Source organism: Osmia bicornis, chromosome 11, assembly GCF_907164935.1.
Source record: "Osmia bicornis bicornis chromosome 11, iOsmBic2.1, whole genome shotgun sequence".
NCBI lineage: Eukaryota > Metazoa > Arthropoda > Insecta > Hymenoptera > Megachilidae > Osmia > Osmia bicornis.
The window spans coordinates 1,378,105-1,397,473 of NC_060226.1; the positions used below are offsets into that span (position 1 = coordinate 1,378,105).

The 19,369-nt window shown below is 41.3% G+C and overlaps 1 protein-coding gene across 2 annotated transcripts in view; it reads left to right on the forward strand.

Annotated features, from left to right (window-relative positions):
* Positions 1-81: 81 nt before the first annotated feature.
* The window catches only part of LOC114878600, a 46,524-nt gene continuing 27,236 nt past the window's right edge, over positions 82-19,369 (forward strand). Inside the window, exons 1-8 of one of the 2 annotated variants that reach the window (XM_029192592.2) lie at positions 82-2,393; positions 2,874-2,986; positions 3,100-3,157; positions 9,437-9,497; positions 10,428-10,509; positions 12,226-12,311; positions 12,849-12,990; positions 13,960-14,150. In XM_029192592.2, the coding sequence (XP_029048425.2) occupies positions 2,330-2,393; positions 2,874-2,986; positions 3,100-3,157; positions 9,437-9,497; positions 10,428-10,509; positions 12,226-12,311; positions 12,849-12,990; positions 13,960-14,150 (797 nt within the window). In that variant the 5' untranslated portion in view covers positions 82-2,329. The remainder of the gene's footprint in view (positions 2,394-2,873; positions 2,987-3,099; positions 3,158-9,436; positions 9,498-10,427; positions 10,510-12,225; positions 12,312-12,848; positions 12,991-13,959; positions 14,151-19,369) is intronic. The other variant, XM_029192594.2, reaches the window with a different exon arrangement.

The window sequence follows — 19,369 nt, forward strand, 5'->3', positions numbered from 1 at the left end:
GCGATGGTAATTAGTTACAGTTTGATGCACATTGCATTTAGAATATTCAGAAGTTTAAAACATTCAATAAACAACAAATATCAGGTGAAAATATTTAAAACATTTTTATTCGTACAATCTAAATGTTAGATTCAAGTAAATAATTCAATTATCTAAACGTAATACGAACATGGAAGATGAGATGGAAGAAGAGTTTTACAATAATTGTATGAAAATGTAAGTTGAACCAGCTGATATTAATCACGTAAGATGAAAGGTGAAAGCTGAAAGGAACTAGCTCGAGAACTGTACAAGCAATTACAGAGTTAGCATCCCCTATATTGATCACGCGCTGTGTCATTTCTTTCTCCGTCTTTCTCTCAGAGAACTCTGATTTTCCGACGCACGTGCGCGGACACGTTTTTCCATATTGAATATATGTATGCGAGTACATTCATCGAACATCAGCTTACGTTTCCATTTTATTAATTTTAATCGTGGCGATTGTTCTTCCAGCATTAAAATATATTCGCGATTTGAATAAGTGCTATCCAAGTATCGAATGTTTGACGTTATTCGAAAAAAAAAAACGTTATGGATGAATAAAAGGTGAATAAAAATGAAAGTAAAATTTGTATAAAAAATGAAGAGCATTTTATTGATGAATCGACAATGCAAGTAATAAAAGCAACGGTGCGGTGGAGGATTGGCAACTCGAAGATGGAGGGGTTACCGCCACGAAAGTGACGACGGCGCCGTGTTTAGCCGCTACTGCCGCCGCTTCGCGGCGAGGGATGGAGATCACCGGACGACGAGCGATGTCAGGGCTGCTGCCGCCGTCGGTTAACACGCACAGGTTCACACCCATCCTCGCCGATACCTTAAACCTCTCTGACATCGCGGGAAACGAAGAGGATCGCTTTCGATCGGCGGAAACTATTGTTGTCGGATTTCGGTGAATAATCGATTTGATCGTAGTGCGTATCCAGATCGGTGAAAATAATTGCGATCGGGCAATAGAAAAAAGTGTTGTAATGTGCATCGGGCGAGTGTAGGGTGGTCGAATTTGCTGTGATGGTTCGCGCGATCTTGAAACAGAATCGAAGTAAAAGTAGGGAGAGATAAATAAGGAGAGAGGTTAAGCGTGTATAGAATTTAATAAACTACGCGAGAATATTTAGCGTGTAAGTACACGTTAATCGTTCGAGTGAGAAATTCATCTTTGGTCCTGCGTGCAATTGGGATGTCGTAAGTGTCCTTCCTAGAGGGTGGGCGGAAGGGAGAGTGGAAGGGTGGGAGAGGAAGAAGATAATTCAGACAGGAGCGAGAAAGGAAGAGGGTAGAGAATTGCATATGGGTTTTCGACGTTGGAAGAGAATGTGTTTCGTTTAGTGTTATCGAGGCTCCTTCTTGGAGTGTGTGCGTATTATCGAAACGACAATAAGCGATGAGGTTAGCCGCTGAGAATTTCGCCTCTTCGAATCGGGGCTCGTTTCACGGATGCCACTCGCAAAGACCCATGCGCTCAAGGATGCAAGTAATCAGGATGAGCGAACCGAGCGAGGAGTCGCATTCAGTGAAAGCTGTAATCGATAAGCTTGGGCTCGAGAGATTCTGAACTCTGTGATCATTTGTGGAAGGCGACATTGTTACAAGGATGTAGGGGGGCCCACGCTCGGGGCCCCGGTGAGGGTTTCCTCCGAACTCTTTTCACGTTCACCTTCGTAGAAGAAAAACAGAGTCGTGTCAAGCGACTTATCAGGACTTCCGTGCGTATATTAAAGTGCATACATTACGTATAATTAAACACGAGGCAAGAGAGATCGTTCCTCCAACCGGAAGTAACAGGCTAAGCCTGTTTATCGAAAGGAATGATCGACGCTTATTTTTAACAATTTAACGCAATTCTCTTAAGGAATACCCCGTCGATAATCTTCTCGTCGTTTGTAGTCGTTAATATCGGTGTACGTGGATGCAACAGCTTAGTAATTGTTAGTGAAGTTTGAAATTCCCGCGCGACTTTGGCGACCGTTAGTTCGAATCAACCGATCGAGAAACTGTGCTCGAAGTCTTCGAGGATGCGTTCACGTTTACGGAAAACGTAGGTGTTGCTAGCGGAAATATAGGTCGCCAAGTCGATAGTAGCATGGAACGCGAGGATGCAAGAGGAGCAGCGAAAAGAATGGGACGCGATAACGACGTTAATATCGGCGAATCATTTTTTCGGTGATGATGGGGCGGCTTCGTGTGTCGTCAAGTTTAATCGTGCACGTCGCGTCAAGATTCGACCAAAGCGTCGCTCTCTTCTTGTAATCGAGTAGACCAGCGTCTATCATAAAGACCAGCGAAAATGGTCGATTTAGGAGGATACATTATCATACTGATCAACCACAATGACAAGATCAAACTATACGGTGAGTATCGATTGCATTATAACAAATAAAATTTAATTTTTTATTAAAAATTTCTTCATGATATAAGTATTCATTTCAAGATTCTAATTCCCCCTATTTTGATAATTTAATATCATTCCATAATTTTACCTTAATATTTATAATTATATTAATTATTTCAATTACATTTTTTATATTAATAGATATTTTTAATAATAAATTTATTGTTTGTCACTGTGAAACGAGAAACTTCTTTGTTCCTGTTTAATTAGCACTGGCCTATATGGCTTAAGGAGTGTTACAATAGTTGCTCATTAAGCACGTACACGTTTAAACGTATTTTAGCTGTAAAATCGTTTTTATCTATCTTTATGTTTTTTGCTTTTTTTTCTTGGAAAACGATACCGCATAAAATTATTGACATAAAAGCTTGTCGTGTTTATAAATTATTAAGTTACCAATATTGTTTTATAATTGAAGTTGGTATCGAATATGCTACAGGTTCACCGGCTGACAACGCGGACACGTTGGAAGTGGCCGATGAAATTTTACAAGTGAATGGTAATACGTTGGAAAATGCCAGTCAATCCGAAGTCATTCAGTATATTTATCAGGTATCTCATACGTTTATTTATTTTTTCCACGTTAATTTTTTAAACGTTAATTGGTCTGATATCGATCGATAGTTAGACAAATCGATTAATCGATTAATCGTCTCTTGTCTTAGTGTATCGAATCGCGAACGATATGTCTGCGAGTGCGGAGGAGAAGCGGAAACAAGATGGGTGAGTGTTTTTCCAAAACGTTTGTTCTCTAATTTCCATTAGTTTATAAAAATGTTGTCGGTTAATGCGGATTTACAAATAGTAAGTAAGAAACTTCATAAAATCGTTCGATTGCGCGTAATGGCGCAGTTAAATTGAGTAACAGGGGTTGTGGATCGAACATCGAGTTGATCGATACCGAGTTTCGATATTAGGATCGATAGTTTCGCCAGTATGGCGGCAACACTTGTCGAAGAGGACACCTTTTTCGTAGCGATTCTCAAGAATAGGGAGTTTCTGTTCAATGTTCAATGCGATTTAACGTTTTTACAAAGTAATTAACTGTCTTCTCAATTGAATCGTTCGTATCAAAGTTATCCTCGGTGGAATCGTAGTTCTTCAGGATTCAAACCGTACGGTCGCGTGAGAGATCGGCCGATTTCGTATTACCTCGTGCGGTTCCGGCGTTCGCCAGGTAAACGTTCAGGTCGTCGCTTGTGTGTACCAGTCACGATAGAAGGGCGGAGGGGGCAATGGGAAACAGTGAAGAGAACTCGGCGAGAGGCAAACAGCACATTCGAACCGAGGGAATCTAACCTTCGAATGTGTCCGCTGTCATGCTCGGTTCTCGCTAGTACGGAACCGTACATACGTGCCAGCGGTTCCGCGAGATTCCGCGCGCTCTTACCATCCTCCTAACCTCTTGTCTTTTCCGCGTGGTTGCCAGTGGAATTTTCGCAGGACGTTTCACGGTAGCGGGTTCCTTTCGCCGAACCAGGAAGCATCCTTAGACCGAGTGTGTTTACAGTGTAAAAGTGTGCGTTTTGTTCGCGGATTCGTGGTGGGTTTCCCAGTGCATTCGTGGCCGTTTCTGTGTCTGTCTGCGAGCAGCGTACTACGCGGTTGTCTTACCGGTCGAGGGAACCGGGACGACGAACCAGATGGCAGCTGGGTGCGCCGACGTATCTTTTAGGATTCCGAGGATGCGAGATTACCGAGCTCCAGAATCTTTCCACGATCTCTAGTTGTTTACCGTTAATCGTCGATCGCAGTCGAGAAGGTGTCGTCGATACGGAAGGTGATTGCTTCTCCTTTCTTATTCATTTCTTTTTTTTTTTTCTTCATTTTTTCTTCCTTGCCGTGTTGCTTTTTAAGGCCACGTTTCGTTCGTCCTCCGCTCGATTATTGCGCAATCAACGTTTGTTCCCCCGCTTGTGTTATACGGGTCGTATCTCTCTGCGAACGAGAGAAATGCGTTTTTGTAGAGTTGTTCGTTCGTTCGGCGGAGGACGAGACGCGAGGCGCGCGGCGGTGCGACAATGTGTCATCGTTACGTGACACGTTAACGGCAACGTTTCCGTCCGCGAAAACGGAGACGAGGAATCTGTCGCGATTGCAATTTCTTGCTTAACCCGGTGATCGGTGTCGTCTGCGAATTAGGATTCTTGCTAACGAGAGCACCGGTTCCTTCGCTACTCGAGCTGGAACAAAGGTAAACGATTGAGTATCGTCGGTAAATCGAACCATCGAAACGAGTTCCGTTCGTATCAGCGAGGAAAAGGAATCGAGCTGCGTTCTTTCTTCGTTCCATCTCCCCCCTCTCTCTCTCTCTCTCTCTTGCTCTTTTTGTCATGTCTTGGAATTGAAATAAAACGAGAAAAGTTACGTGGAATCGATAATCGATTAATTTTTTTATTCGATTATTCGATGGTCGTTGAGTACTGTTATAGGTACACCTAATCCTAATATGCTATTATTAGGAATTATTTTCGTTACGATGTCCGTTTGAAGTGTTTTCGAGTTCGCTTGGTAGGGGAATTGTTTAAACATTAATACCGTTCTCGCGTCCGATCATTATTATTCGTTGTCGCGTAACGAGATTTACGAGCGTCGAGTGGTAGCGTGCTCTTTCGTTTGACTGGTAATTAACCGGCTCTTTCTAAAGTGAATAACCTTTAATGGTTGAGGAACTCGAAGAGAGGGTCAAAAAGCGCGCGCATTAATAGCGGGGGAGGGCTGGTAAAAGTGCATAGAATTAAAATTGAATTGTGAACAGTGAAATTTCTGTTGCGCTCGAAATCGATAGATACGCGATATATCCTGGTCAGTATCAGGGCCGGCCTTGAGATTTCGTGGGTCCGGAGCGGGATCCAAAAAAGGGCCCCTTCACATATATGACATAAAAAAAGTACCTCAAATAAAATTTCTAAAATTAACATTAAAGCCTATATAACTAATTTAGATTTACATTTACATCGATTCTCTTGCATTTTTTGATGCAAAATCGTCTTATGGGGGCCCTGGACCTTGGGGGGCCCTAGACGGTCGCCTAGACTCCCTAGGCCCAGGGCCGGCTCTGAGATTTCGGGGGTCCAAAGCGAGCTACAAGAAAGTGCCCCTTCACATATATGACATAAAAAAGTAGCTCAAATAAAATTTCTAAAATTAACATTGAAGCTTGTGTAATTAATTTAGATTTGCATTTTCATCGATTAATATTCAAGTATTCATTACTCTTGCATTCTTTGACGCAAAATCGTCTTACGGAGGCCCTGGACCTTGGGGGCCCTAGGCGGCTGCCTAGTTTACTTAGGCCCAGGGCCGGCTCTGAGATTTCGGGGGCCCGAGGCGGGCTCCGAAAGGGGGCCCCTTCACATACATGACAAAATTTCTAAAATTAATATTAAAGCTTGTATAACTAACTTAGATTTGCATTTACTTCGATTAATATTCAAGTATTCATTACTCTTGCATTCTTTGACGCAAAATCGTCTTACGGGGGCCCTGGACCTTGGGGAGCCCTGGGCGGCCGCCTTAGACCCAGGGCCGACCCTGAGATTTCAGGGGCCCGAGGCGGGCTCCGAAAAGGGGCCCCTTCAAATATATGACAAAATTTCTAAAATTAATATTAAAGCTTGTATAACTAACTTAGATTTGCATTTACTTCGATTAATATTCAAGTATTCATTACTCTTGCATCTGACACAAAATCGTCTTACGGGGGCCCTGGACCTTGGGGAACCCTAGGCGACCGCCTATATTGTCTAGACCCAGGGCCGGCCCTGAGATTTCAGGGGTCCGAGGCGAGCTCCGAAAAGGGGCCCCTTCACATATATGACAAAATTTCTAAAATTAATATTAAAGCTTGTATAACTAACTTAGATTTGCATTTACTTCGATTAATATTCAAGTATTCATTACTCTTGCATCTGACGCAAAATCATCGGGGCGACTTTTGTTGCGTTTCTATCAACTATATCAGTTACCTTTCAAGTTACTTTACCTATCACGGTATCCGAATATTAATACGGTCCAGTGTACGCGTTAACCATCTACTTTGAGACATATTCGTTCATCGAGCGTCTGAAAATACTCTTGCACGATCGATAGAATGCCCGATAAAATAGAAAATCTCCGGTCTAAAGCAAGGCGAAAATGATTCGTTGTCCAGAGGAAAAAGAAGAAGAACCTCGACGCTTCTTCCTGTTTCGGCAACGAGGAAGAATCGAAAGGAGGAAATCGTTGGGGAACGGTTAAAATCGAGTCTCGATTGGGAATTCGAGGGTATCATTTGCGGTGGTTCAGCCACTTGTTAGCGTACGTTCCTTCCGAGTTGCACGCGTTACGAGCACGGGACAATTACTGGATAGCGTGGCGAGTGAAACGGTTAGCGGTTAGAAGAAACAGAGGAAGGAAGTGGAAAAAAGGAAAGAGAGGAGAGGAACACCGAGGGAAGGTGTACCTATAAGAGGGTCGGTAGAACGTGTGTAGGAGTTTTACACGGGCGTTAAATGCACGGCGAAGGGCGAGAGAGGAGAAAATAGATCGCTGGAAAATATATTTATGCTTGGCTCGTTTGATTATCAGGTCATCCTGTGATACGAATTTTCCTTAGGTATTTTTAGAAGGCTCGCTTTTACTGTGCGCTACAAATACCTGATCAATCAGGCAATTAAAACTCTTCCTTTTATACTCGTTCAGATACGTACGTGGACGATCTTCGATCTTCCTGAGAATTTAAATGCATATTCTTCGATGCGAAAGGTATCGAAAACTCTAGTATCGTTTTGCAATGCGAACTTTCGTTTCCGAGATACAGGCGATCGAAAGTTGACTACAGTATTGCCTCGAAATAAGCAACTCGCTTACCCCCTCTTCTTTGTTTCAAGTCGCCCCCAAAGCGAGTCGCTTAGTGCCAGAATGAGCAAAGAAGCCATTTTCTATCCTTTTTAGAAAAACAGATTCTCATGTTCGATCCATTACTTTATAGCAGTGATGGCGAACCTTTTTGAGAAGTGGAAAGCAGTATACCTCGTGTTCTTTTTACAATTTTCAGGAGGTAGATTATTTTCACATCTCCAATGTGTTAACCCCAATTAACCTGTGTTATTTTAGCACAGATTTATTGAAATGTCATAATGTTTTTGTAAGTCTTAATCGTTTGCCGGCGACGTAAGTCCAACGTCAATGTGTCGAGGGAAAGAAACGTGTACGCAGCATCTGTTGACTATGTACAGTGTGTACGGTAAACACGTTTCGATAATAGTTGATTCGCGACCAACAGAGAAAAACCAGTTTTCTAACTGTATAAACGTTCTTCAGTGCACTCTATACGCGTACACAGGGTGTCTCGGAAAACAGGGGTAGTAGAATTGAAAATAATATGATTTTACGTAAGAGCGTTAATAGCCTCTTTATAGTCGAAAGTACTCTCTCTGTTCCTAATTAGTAAAATACCGAGAAATTGCTAAATACTTTCTTCGAAGCTGTCAGTAACACCTCCTGGTTACAGGGTGAAAGTAAATTCGATTAACGATGACCACTTTCCTATCCTCGCTACGGAGTAAATTGAGTTGACGCTTCTCGATAAGATCGAACCATTAGCAGTGGAAAACGCATGCTCTAAATTGCCCTGGCTGTATAATCTAGTCTCTAGAACACTTCGGACACGTTCAAAGGATCTTGCCAGTCCTTTTAAATACAGAAAAATCTTTTGATGTATATAAAGTGGGTGATCAAAATTATTAGCCATGGTATGAAAGATGGCTTTTTCGTGTTTGCGTAGAAATAGAGCAAGAATTTTAAGGTTTTTACACTGTGTAACTTTTAATCAATAATTCTTCACTATTAATATACAAAAAGATACTTATGAAAATTATATTTACACATGTATGTTAGTATTTCGCTTTAATGTTAATTCTATAAATTTTATTTGATCTACTTTTTTTTACGTCATATACGGAGCTCGCCTTGGATCCCCGAAATCTCAGGGCCGGTCCTGTTCAAAATATACTTTGCTTCTTGCAAAATTGAGAAATTATTGCATTTAAACATTGGAATTTCTTGTAGTTGTTCGTTTTACAATTCGTTGATTTCGGACCCTGTCGCCAGTAAAGTCATCGACGATTGAGATACATTATTTCTGTTGATTAGAAAAGTTTAGACACACGGTAAGAGGGTGTGTGTTGTTGTTGAACGGAAGGCATTGGCGTAAAAGTACGTTGAACCGTCTTTCCTCTGTTCATTTTCACCAGCCATACCAGTGGAACATTTCCAAATATAAACCCCTTGGTCGCTACCAGCGCCGATGCCATCCATTCCTGTCCCTGTTCGGAGAGTTTATTTTCTATGGTCCGGCGACACGTGCGCGAGAACTCGTCGTTCTTCTCCGTTTCCCAACGATTTTCTTCGAATCACGCCGCTTTTCCGACCGTTCGCTACCTTCCACGAGTTTTCCACGCGAAAGTTTCTCAAGTTTTCTCGAAGAAACACCGCGTTTTTACCCTTTGATACCCTCCGCGAGCAATAAACGCGTCGAGAATGAATGGAAGTGGAAAGAATCAGTTGGCGAATAGAGGATAGCTCGAAGATGTCCAGCTTTTTCCGTAGGGTGATCCTTTGCGGATGCTTGTCCAGGCCGGGAATCGATGGACGAAGGTTCGTCGTCGACGAATCCGTGGTCGACGATGGCTCAAAGTCGATCGAGTTCCCGGCGGACGAACAGGAATCCGAGGATGTCGCGAAATACTTTGATTTGTCCAGCATCAAGTTCATAGACGACGAGGAGGTGGACGATGATGCAGGAAACGGTATTCTCTTCGACTCGTTCGAAGTTTCATTATTACGCCGTGTGTGACGGTGATTTTAGCTTCATTTTAAATAGAAGTAGTCGGGCCTAATTTTAAAGTGGCATCAAGCCACGATTTTTTCTCCATTCCTCGGACGACGAATTTCCTTTGAATAAATAACGTCGAGACAGAGTTTGTATTCGCGATTAATTGTTTGTAAAATTGTTGACAGTAGAGCTGGACGGCTTCAACGCTGGTCGGGTTCGAGAAGCTTGGATCATCGCTGTCGAAAGGTAACTACTCGTTCCTGTTTTTAAATAACTGTTAGCTAATAGAAATTTATCGAGGTTTCACGCGATTGTCTGTCAAAGTTTTGGCGTAGAAAATTCACACGAGTCCTTGGAAGTCTTTGAATGAAACGTTGGCGGTTGTTCGTAGCCAAGTTCACTGGCGCTTGCTATAACATTAATGTTTTATGAGATACTTTGGCTACTGGTTTTAGGTCAGTTCACCTTGCGCACGTTTAGGCGTTTCTACAGGGTGTTCTGAAATTCCTGTATCACCTGTTCAAGGGGTTAGGCCACTCTAGAGGAAGAAAAAAATAGGCATATTTTGGGAATATTTTTTTTTTTTTTAAATGATCGAATAAATTCAAATTCTGTAAGCATGCCTTTATTTTACAACTAATAAACTTTAGAAATTAATTTTTGTTAAGTGATTCTAGTTAAAATATAGGCTCTGCTTTTTTGTAGGGCTAAACGGACCAGCAGCTTTTGCAATTTTTAACTTAGGATAAAAAACGAAAATATTTTCGATTACATATGAGAACAGCTACTAAACTACGTAGGGTTTTTTGCAAAAATGTAAAATTTCAAGAAAAAATCGCCAGAAAATTATTTATAACAAAAGAACTATGGAATATAATGAAAAAATCCTACGTAGTTCGGTAGAGAATTTAGTTTTGAATATACTGTTAGATTTTCAAATCGATTGGTGATCTGTTTGATTTATGAGAAACCCTGCCAGTGTGAAAAATGCGATTTTTCCCACCCATAATCTTTTGCCATATCATTTTTAAGACAGTAAGGCACCTTTTAAGCAAAAAGAAAATTACGATTTTTTCAATATTCTAGAGTGGTAACCCCCTTTAAGGCCACACTATGGATATCATAGAAAATGAATTGTTTCAATGATACGATAATGAAACGGCATTTTCGTTACAGGCCAGCAAAAGAAAGACTGCAGAGGCTGGCATCCCACTGGAGGATTCAACCGCGGGATATTCAAGCGATTTTACACCAGCAGGTAAGATTCTTCCAGTCCTGGTTTATGCATTCGATCAACAGGTTAATCGATTCGCGTACAGTTCGAGCGACGTTCTCTCTTAAACGGCGATCGATAATCAGATAAATTACGATCTCACGGTTCCATTGTATTCAAACAGTCAGGAGTTTCTATTCCATCAACGTTCGACCGTGATCCATCGAACATTCCAATCGGAAGACCAACCGCGAATTCATAGTGTATTTCCAAACCAGCTATGTCTCGTTCTTCGTCCAAATGGAACAACGATTCGCGAATGAATCGATCAGGGAATAAGGATACACGTCACGGGTTCTGCTTACGATACATGAAATGCAAAGTAAACGAAGTTAAGAGTGAACGGTGGACGGGATCATGGACGGCCTTGGATAAAGATTGATTCACAATACAGCTTACGCCCAAGATACTCCCACAGATGTTGGCAAACGAGCTAGCTACTAATCACACGGTTAAACACTTAACAATTTGTTACGGTTCATCCTTTGGATCTTGGCTAGGCTCGTTTTTCCGATGCCGTCATTGCGAACTTGCTTGATCTTGCCTGAAATTACAACGTGTTTATATGCAGTTTTAATTAACACGTCGACTGCCACAGTGAAAATACGTATTAGAGCTCGTATTATTAAGAATAGAAATAATTAATTTTCAAATTTCAAATGTCAAGCTTTTAATTTGGTACGTTACATTATTAGTATAATAACAGTACTATTGAAAATAATATTTTTTTATTGTTTTCTTTTAATTATTGGAGTGCCTGTAATTTGCGATGCCGGTCACCGGTGACCCCCATGGCATTCAACGCGTTAAGCTCAATTTCTTGCAGGATTATTAATTTTCAAATTTCAAATGTCAAGCTTTTAATTTGGTACCTTATTATAACAATACTATTGAAAATAATATTTTTCTATTATTTTCTTTTAATTATTGGATTGCCTGTAATTTGCGATGCCGGTCACCGGTGACCCCCATGGCATTCAACGTGTTAAGCTCAATTTCTTGCAGGATTATTAATTTTCAAATTTCAAATGTTGAGCTTTTAATTTGGTACCTTATTATAACAATACTATTGAAAATAATATTTTTCTATTAGTTTCTTTTAATTATTGGAGTACCTGTAATTTGCGATGCCGGTCACCGACCGGTGACCCCCATGGCATTCAACGCGTTAAGCTCAATTTCTTGCAGGATTATTAATTTTCAAATTTCAAATGTTGAGCTTTTAATTTGGTACCTTATTATAACAATACTATTGAAAATAATATTTTTCTATTAGTTTCTTTTAATTATTGGAGTGCCTGTAATTTGCGATGCCGGTCACCGGTGACCCCCGTGGCATTCAAGGTGTTAAACTCAATTTCTTGCAGCATTTCATCGTAATTACAAAGTGTGAACTAAGCTTAAACTCGCGTGGCTTCGTTCCCGCGTATTCCACAGGTTGTGGCCCGAAAACCGTTGCCAGTATTTTCTCTTTCCATATTTCTTTTTTTCCTGACTCTGTTTTTCCTGGCACGATCATGTGTGTTGGCAGAGAAAGGAAGGAAGGAAGGAAGGGAAAAAGAGCATCGATCGAACTGTCGCGTCGGGTAAGCCTTTGTTTCCGCGAGGAACGCGGGTGGGGGTTGGTAACCGACAGGTAAAACTCAGCTGATTGTTGTTCGTATTCCGTGTATTTTCGTTTCTGTCTATGCACACGTGCAGATCAACGAGGCAGTCGCGTCCACGAGCGGGGACAGTGCGGGCAAAAATGTGACGGGCAACCAAATAACCGTGACGCTTGCCGACAAGTAAGTGCCATTTCATTCCTTTCATCATTCTTTGAAATATCTGATTGAACGGGACGTTTCAGAGCTTTTTATTCCTGTACTAATATATTTTAATTGAACGAAAAAGGAATTTTTCTTTAAAAAGGTTTATTCAAATAATATCCGCGTCTATTTTATAGACGTTTTATTTCCGCCTTCCTGCTCGTTATATTCACCGTTTCAATTACGCTGCCGTGGATAATTTCACTTTTTGCATTCTCAAACGGTTTCGATTTTCTGCGATGGAAAATGCTTTTATCGCTCTCGAGTAGAAACGTGAAAATTCACGACAACACCGATGGGAAGTACAATTACGGACCGGATGCGAGAAATTGCGATTGCCGTGATTGATATCCCATTGCGATGCAACCGCGCATACCCTGTCGTTGTTTTTATACCGAATGCCATTCGTGCGTCATAACTCGATTCTCCGCGAAATTTCCCTGGTTATTTAACCCGTTTCTCTCGTTACCAGAATATATCGAAAGACATTGAAAAATTTGGAAAAATCTGTTTCAGGGAACCAAGTTCGAACTCGTTCACACCGAAGCTGAGCAACGGTACGATTCCAAAGGGTTTAGGGAAGGAGGTGAAAGACGGGAAAGAAGGAAAGGACGCATCGGAGAAACAACAGATCTGCCCCGAGGAGACGAAACTTTTGGTCTGTCGATTTTCTTCTTAGAAATATCATTCCGTACGAAACGATTCATACGTGCCTCGACGTAGAATGCAACGGCGAGTTGCATCGATGATTTAATATCCTTGAAATCCGACTGGTCGTTCGCTTCTCTCTTTGTACCTTCCCAGCGGCAAAAATGATTTCTCCTTCTCTGGTTGATTATGTAAACGCCGCCTGTGCGCGTGGTTGAGCAAGTGTGAAGTAAACATTTCCCGGAATCGTAATTCATTCCTGCATAATTAATTGCAAAGGATACCGTGAAACTTACATTTTGTATACAAATAATCCTTCGCGCCCGATGCTATTCTCGTCTGACAGACGCAAAGGTTCATTGTAGCAAAAGTGCCTTTGAGCGTAATTTTTAATTATTTACAATAACTTCATTTTCTTCATTCTGATCTTGCTTCATCCAGTGCAAGAATATTAAAAATCACATGGTACACGGAGTGTGTGAAGGAAATGTAAAAATTGAAAGTATTTCTCATCTTATCGCACGAAATGTCGGTTTTTGCTTCTTTTCTGAAAAAAATTGGAGATACTTGCCATGCTAATATCTAATTACTGACAGTATCAAAAAAGTGGTGCCGAAATCGCTTCTACCCGAAATCTCAATTTTTCGTTTTTGATTTTTCACGCCTGGGATTTACAACTGATGAAAAATCTGAAAAAATTTACAATCATAAAAAAAACATGTCTAGAATATTCTAGAATTTTTTCAGATTTTTTGAATATCAATAAATAGGAAAAATATGGCAAAAACCGTTTTCTCGATTGTACCCTCTAACTACCCTCCCAGTTCAGATACAGGGTTGAAACTTGGTGCGTAACAGTTTTTTTTATAAGCTATTAAATAGTGCTGAAGGGCACTTTTGACCATCTTATGCTGCTATACCCTTTAACGCAAAAGGTTGAAATATCTGCGTTTCGACTAACGATGATTCACGTTTGCAGACACCGGTGCAAGGCGGAAGAATTGGAGAACGACGTGCCAGCAGTCCCTTCCAAAATGGTCAGACAGAAGTCCTGATCGGCGAACCGGAGGGCGGCCCGAGGTCGCCGCGGGGATCCACCTCTTCGGCGGTGAACGACGCCAATTTCCTCAACACACCGGATGAACGTGACGATCAGAAGCCAATTTGCAGGTGAGTAAGAAAAATACTACGGTGATGCATGCTTCTTTCTTATTTTGCCAGCGCCTGACTAGCGTTGCGTCACGCCGTGAAGAACGTTCCTGCAGATTACATTATACATACGTGTATAATCTGTTTGACTTTACTTTGAAAAGCGAAAGGATTGTATTATCATATTCATTAAGTATATTTCACTCGGTTCATACGCGTTATCTGTCCGTCGAGAGACAGCTAAACCTGGTTGTTTCACCGATGAACTCCTTGTAAGGAAAGGCTTGAGAGGACGTAGGCGTAGATCTCGCAGTTCCCTGCAAGTTGTCCGTCGAATGCAACTGCATCCTAGTTACCCTTCCGGTGCATACGGAACTCTGCAGGTGACTGTCAGATGTCGCGGTGTACGTGTTCGTCACGATACCTGTGCTTCCCCGTTACCAGGGATCTCCGTTATCGAGAGAAACCAACGCAGGAGTTGAGATCCAGGTAGACAAACATACGGTTCTCCCGTTGAAAGATCAGCCATGCATTTGAATAGATCCCCAAAGATTCTTTGAATAACTTTCTACCAGCGATTGTATTGTGAATGAGCTAACAGTTTTTCTTCCGAAACTTGTACCATAGTAGGAACTACCTGCAAGGTTGTAGAGAGGACAGGTCCAGAATTTGAGATGACATAATCGCCGGAAGATGGGATAGGATGGACGGCGTACGAGAGAGGGAAGGTTCGAGGAATTTTCGGTGTTTAGTCAACTAGCTCATGGAAGTTTTAATTGAACGCATATCGTCAGAAGTTCGTGGTCCGTGAAGCACGAACGCAATTAATTTGTAGAAAGTGCAGTCGATGGAGTAGGAGTAGGCCACTCGGTTCAGAGGATCGTGCAGAGTCCTGGTACATACATGAACATGTACGTTCGGAATCTAGGGTCACTAGGGTTCGGTTTCTAGACCCTATCGGGAAGTTCCTACCGGAATCTCCGACGTGGCGGGATAGTAGTCGGCAAAAGTGGACACCGGGGTCTCTCTGTAGTCAGTCCGGCCGGTATTTCACGCTTGTGACACACCCACCCGGCCAGGCTGGTGTAAGTGCAACCTAAACAATGCGTTTTCCAGTCCTCGCGATCCACCGCCTCGCTGTATCTCAGCGTTTCCCAACCTGTCCACCCTGTGCATCAGCTGATTTCGGAGAAACACAAACGTTGCAACAGAGTTAACTTTATTGCCTGCATACCAGGCCAATGACCGAGACTTATTATCATTCATCGAGACGCGAAATCAATTTCATTGACTACGATTAGTAATTCAATTAGGTTATTGCTTCATGACACAATTTTCATAGCTCGAAAAAATATCTCGTTTCTTCGGGGTTTGAAATTCACAAGAGCACTGTGCTCAAGAATTCCGTACGGAGTTTCGAGCGAGTTGATCGCAAGAGGAAAGTGACATTCGCCAGGATGGTATTCGAGCAGGCAAGATTGGGAAACGCTGTCGTCTTGGCTACGGATTCCTCCCTTCTTCGTTCCTTTTCTCACTCTTCGTCTACTTACGAGCGTACGACAAAGACGAAGGAGGCCGAGCAAAGGCGGTCCAACAGCCTCCACGCTTGCGAATAATCTTCGTACGCTTTCTATTACAATTACATTCGTATTTTTTCCGCGCGAAATTCACTTCTATTTTTAGAACGTATTAGCCGCCTTTCAAAAGTAACGATCGTTCGTTAATTAACTGCACGTTACGGAGAATTTAAAAGGAGTCGAAAGCGTATTGTTGAACAGCGCGTGTCTTTTTTTTTTTCATCAAACAAACGTTTACTTAATAAGTTTCGTCGGCGAGTTACTAGGAACACAAACGAGACGAAAATGACCGTGTAGGTATTCATAAAAGGGATCAGGGGAGGCGTACAGGTGCGAATGAATGCATCCATTGACAGAGGAGTCGCTTTGACAGAGGAGCACAGCGTGAATGGCCCGAAACGAGAGCTTTTTCGACTTTTAGATAAACGCTGGTGACACGAGGTCATCTAGGAACTAGGCTGCTAGATCGCAATTATTTCTTTCCCTTTTTCCCTATTTTCGCTATGGATCTCGATCGAGCCGTCGCTGTCCTAGTTCTTTTCTCATCGTTTTCTCGGTTAAACCCTTTGAAAACCTGTACAGATTGCGAGCCTCGTTTCCCTGCAATGAATTTCCTGTTTCAACGGATGTTGACGCCTCGTCGCTTGAATGTGAAGCGTTACCCTTGACTTTTTGATAACTATTTCTGCAGCGATCGAATCGTTTCAACTTTTATTTATTCGATCGTGTCCGGACACTCGGGTATATGTAATTGTTCGACTGGTAATTTTATTCCTTGATATCTCGGAGATAAAGAAAGACTTTCTCGAAGATAAGCGCTCCGTGACCGAGTCCTGCGATTGGTGGTCTGGTATCCGTTATCCGAGCCACGGATATCGATTTGCGTTCACGAAATCGATATCGAGCCGACATCCTCCGACGTACAGGCTCGCACACGACCCCGTGTACAGTCTTGTAACATTTTTTCACGTCGTCGCCTCGAGCCGATTTGCATTTGACGACGCGGCTCGAGGACAACGTTCGTTTGCTTCGCTAGACGCTAAACATGAAATATCTCTTAGAATATAAACCTTACACACCGGGGCTGTGTTTCCGAATGGCCCCACCAAAATTGAGAACTCGGGTTCGGTAGGGTAAGGTTGCTCAAGTTAAGAAAAAATTCGTATAAATGTTAAGAATTTTTCAAATAAATAAGAATTATAAGTGTTATTCAAAACTTGTGCGAACATTGATATTATTTGTTATAATAAAATTCAAAACTCTGTATGATTTTACATGAAATAAACTAAATATTTAAAAACTTATAGCGGCACCATTTACGATTAGGGAACTGGTTTCCACCTATAAGCAACAATAATAATTAAAACCTATTTTTTTATTAATCTGTTTACATATGTTACATATTCAGTTAGTACAAACATCACACATATTTCTTTATTCTTTTGTTAACTCCAGCGCACAAATCATGCACCCAGGAATTATATTTTCCTCCCGGTTTTCTGCACAAATATTACAAAATCAGTGTCAGTTTTATTGGTTTTCTTTTTTTAAATTTTTAATGTAGGAACTTTTATATAAAATGCCTTTACATGCCTTTCACAAGGTACGACTTGAGCAACCTTACCCTGTATAACCTAAATTGACTACAAGAAACCGATTAAAGTTGGTTTCAGAGCTGGATGTCTTACAGTTTTCGAGATATCGTGGTAAGGTTAGGTTAGGTTAGGTTAGGTTGGATTCTGTGTATGCGCAGTATCGAATAGCGCATGCGCAGTATTGAATAGCGCATGCGCAGTATCGAATAGCGCATACGTAGTCCCAAAATTGTATGTACACAAATTTCTTACTACGATATCTCAAAAACATCTAGCTCTGAAACCAATTTTAATCGGTTTCTGGCAGTCAACTTAGGTTATATACTGCACCTGAATTCTCAATTTTGGTGGGGCCATTCGGAAATTATACAAAATTGTATAAAATTGTACCACGATATCTCAAAAACGGTAATACTCTGAAACCAATTTTAATCGGTTTCTGGCAGTCAACTTAGATTATATACTGCACCTGAGTTCTCAATTTTGGTGGGGCCATTCGGAAACTTATCCCAAAATTAAACTTAGAATTGTAAATATGTAAAAAAAAAATTAAAAATGTAATTCTTTGTATTGATTATCCCATACCGGTGTTATTGATTGTTTCGATTTAGCGAATGTAAGCATCGACGATTAGCATCGTTAGAAAGACGGCGAAGCATCTGGTGCAACGGTAGGTTCGGTTCTCGTGGTCGCAAACGTTTCGTGGAGGCTCACCGTGACACAAGCCCATGGAATACCGATTGCTCACTCTCCCATGGCGTTTCCTGTTCCGACCACGTATACCTACATCTCCCTTTCGAAATGAAACGCGTAATACAGAAGAAGAGGAGAACGAGGAAAAAAAAAAGAAGGCATACGGGGCGCCGTAAACGGAGACGAACGACAGGGTGGAGACGATTTAACGACGACGATGACGGCATTGGTATCGTCGAATCGACGCCTCTCCTATTGTTTCTTTGTTGCATTGTGCGCTTCGTTCAATGCCTTTTATTACTCGGCCGTGTTCCTTGGCTCGGTGTACACGAGCCAAATGCAAAGTTAAAAGTCTTGTTACGTGAATTTCAAACACTTGTATCGTTTAAAGGGATTATATCTATTCAGGAGGCCGAAAGAAAACGATTTTTCAAGTACTTTTTTTTTTGGAAAGACGTTTGCATTTATTTTAACAAATCTTTTTACATTGAATTAAGTTGATTTAAGTGTGCCGAAATAGCACTTGCTCTATATCAATTCGAAGGTTAAAGGTTCCCGAAAAGGACTACCCAAACGATTCGTCGATATTCTTAACATAAAGTGACCGATTCTTCGTTGGAGCAAACAATGGATCAACTTAATAGAGACAATCTCGATACTGAAGACGCATTGCGAATGATAAAGTGGACAGATAAATGAGAAAAAGGTGTTGAAATACACTAGTGGAATTAATTCTAGACAGAAATTTTTAATTTTAGAGCGTAGCTTATATTTACAGTCATACTTTTAATATACAATAAAAATTACAATTTCAACATATCAAAGTAGGAAGAAAAAAATTAATATGTCGTTTCATCCTTTCATCCTGTGATTGGCTTGAAACAAAAATAACAACACAGTTTAGATTTTTTTTACATGAAAATTTTCAAACATTCACGAACCAAATCGTGTGAAAATATTAAGTATAAACATTATAGATTACAATAAAAATATCACGGTATCAATTTAGCGTAGCAGAATATACGTTTTCTGCAGAAATATGAAATAAAGAATATTTTTATTCAAAGTGTCCAGAATTAATTCCGCCGGTGTATCTGGGGAGGAGGATTTTCCAGCAGTTTCGAGAGGTGGAACTCGTCGAGTAAACTGGATGAAACGGATTTCTAATCCCGCCTCGACGAAACCGACGAGAAGAGGATGGTAATTAACTTTGAAGGGAAGAAACACGCGAAAGCACTCGATTCGGAGTTTCAAAGTTACTGGATATAGAGAGCGCCGCTTTAACAGTTCAAACCACTTTCCTGGAGCCCGCCAAGAGCGCAGTGAACGAGCACTCGACGCGCACTCTCGAGCACCAGCACTTGCATGTATCAGC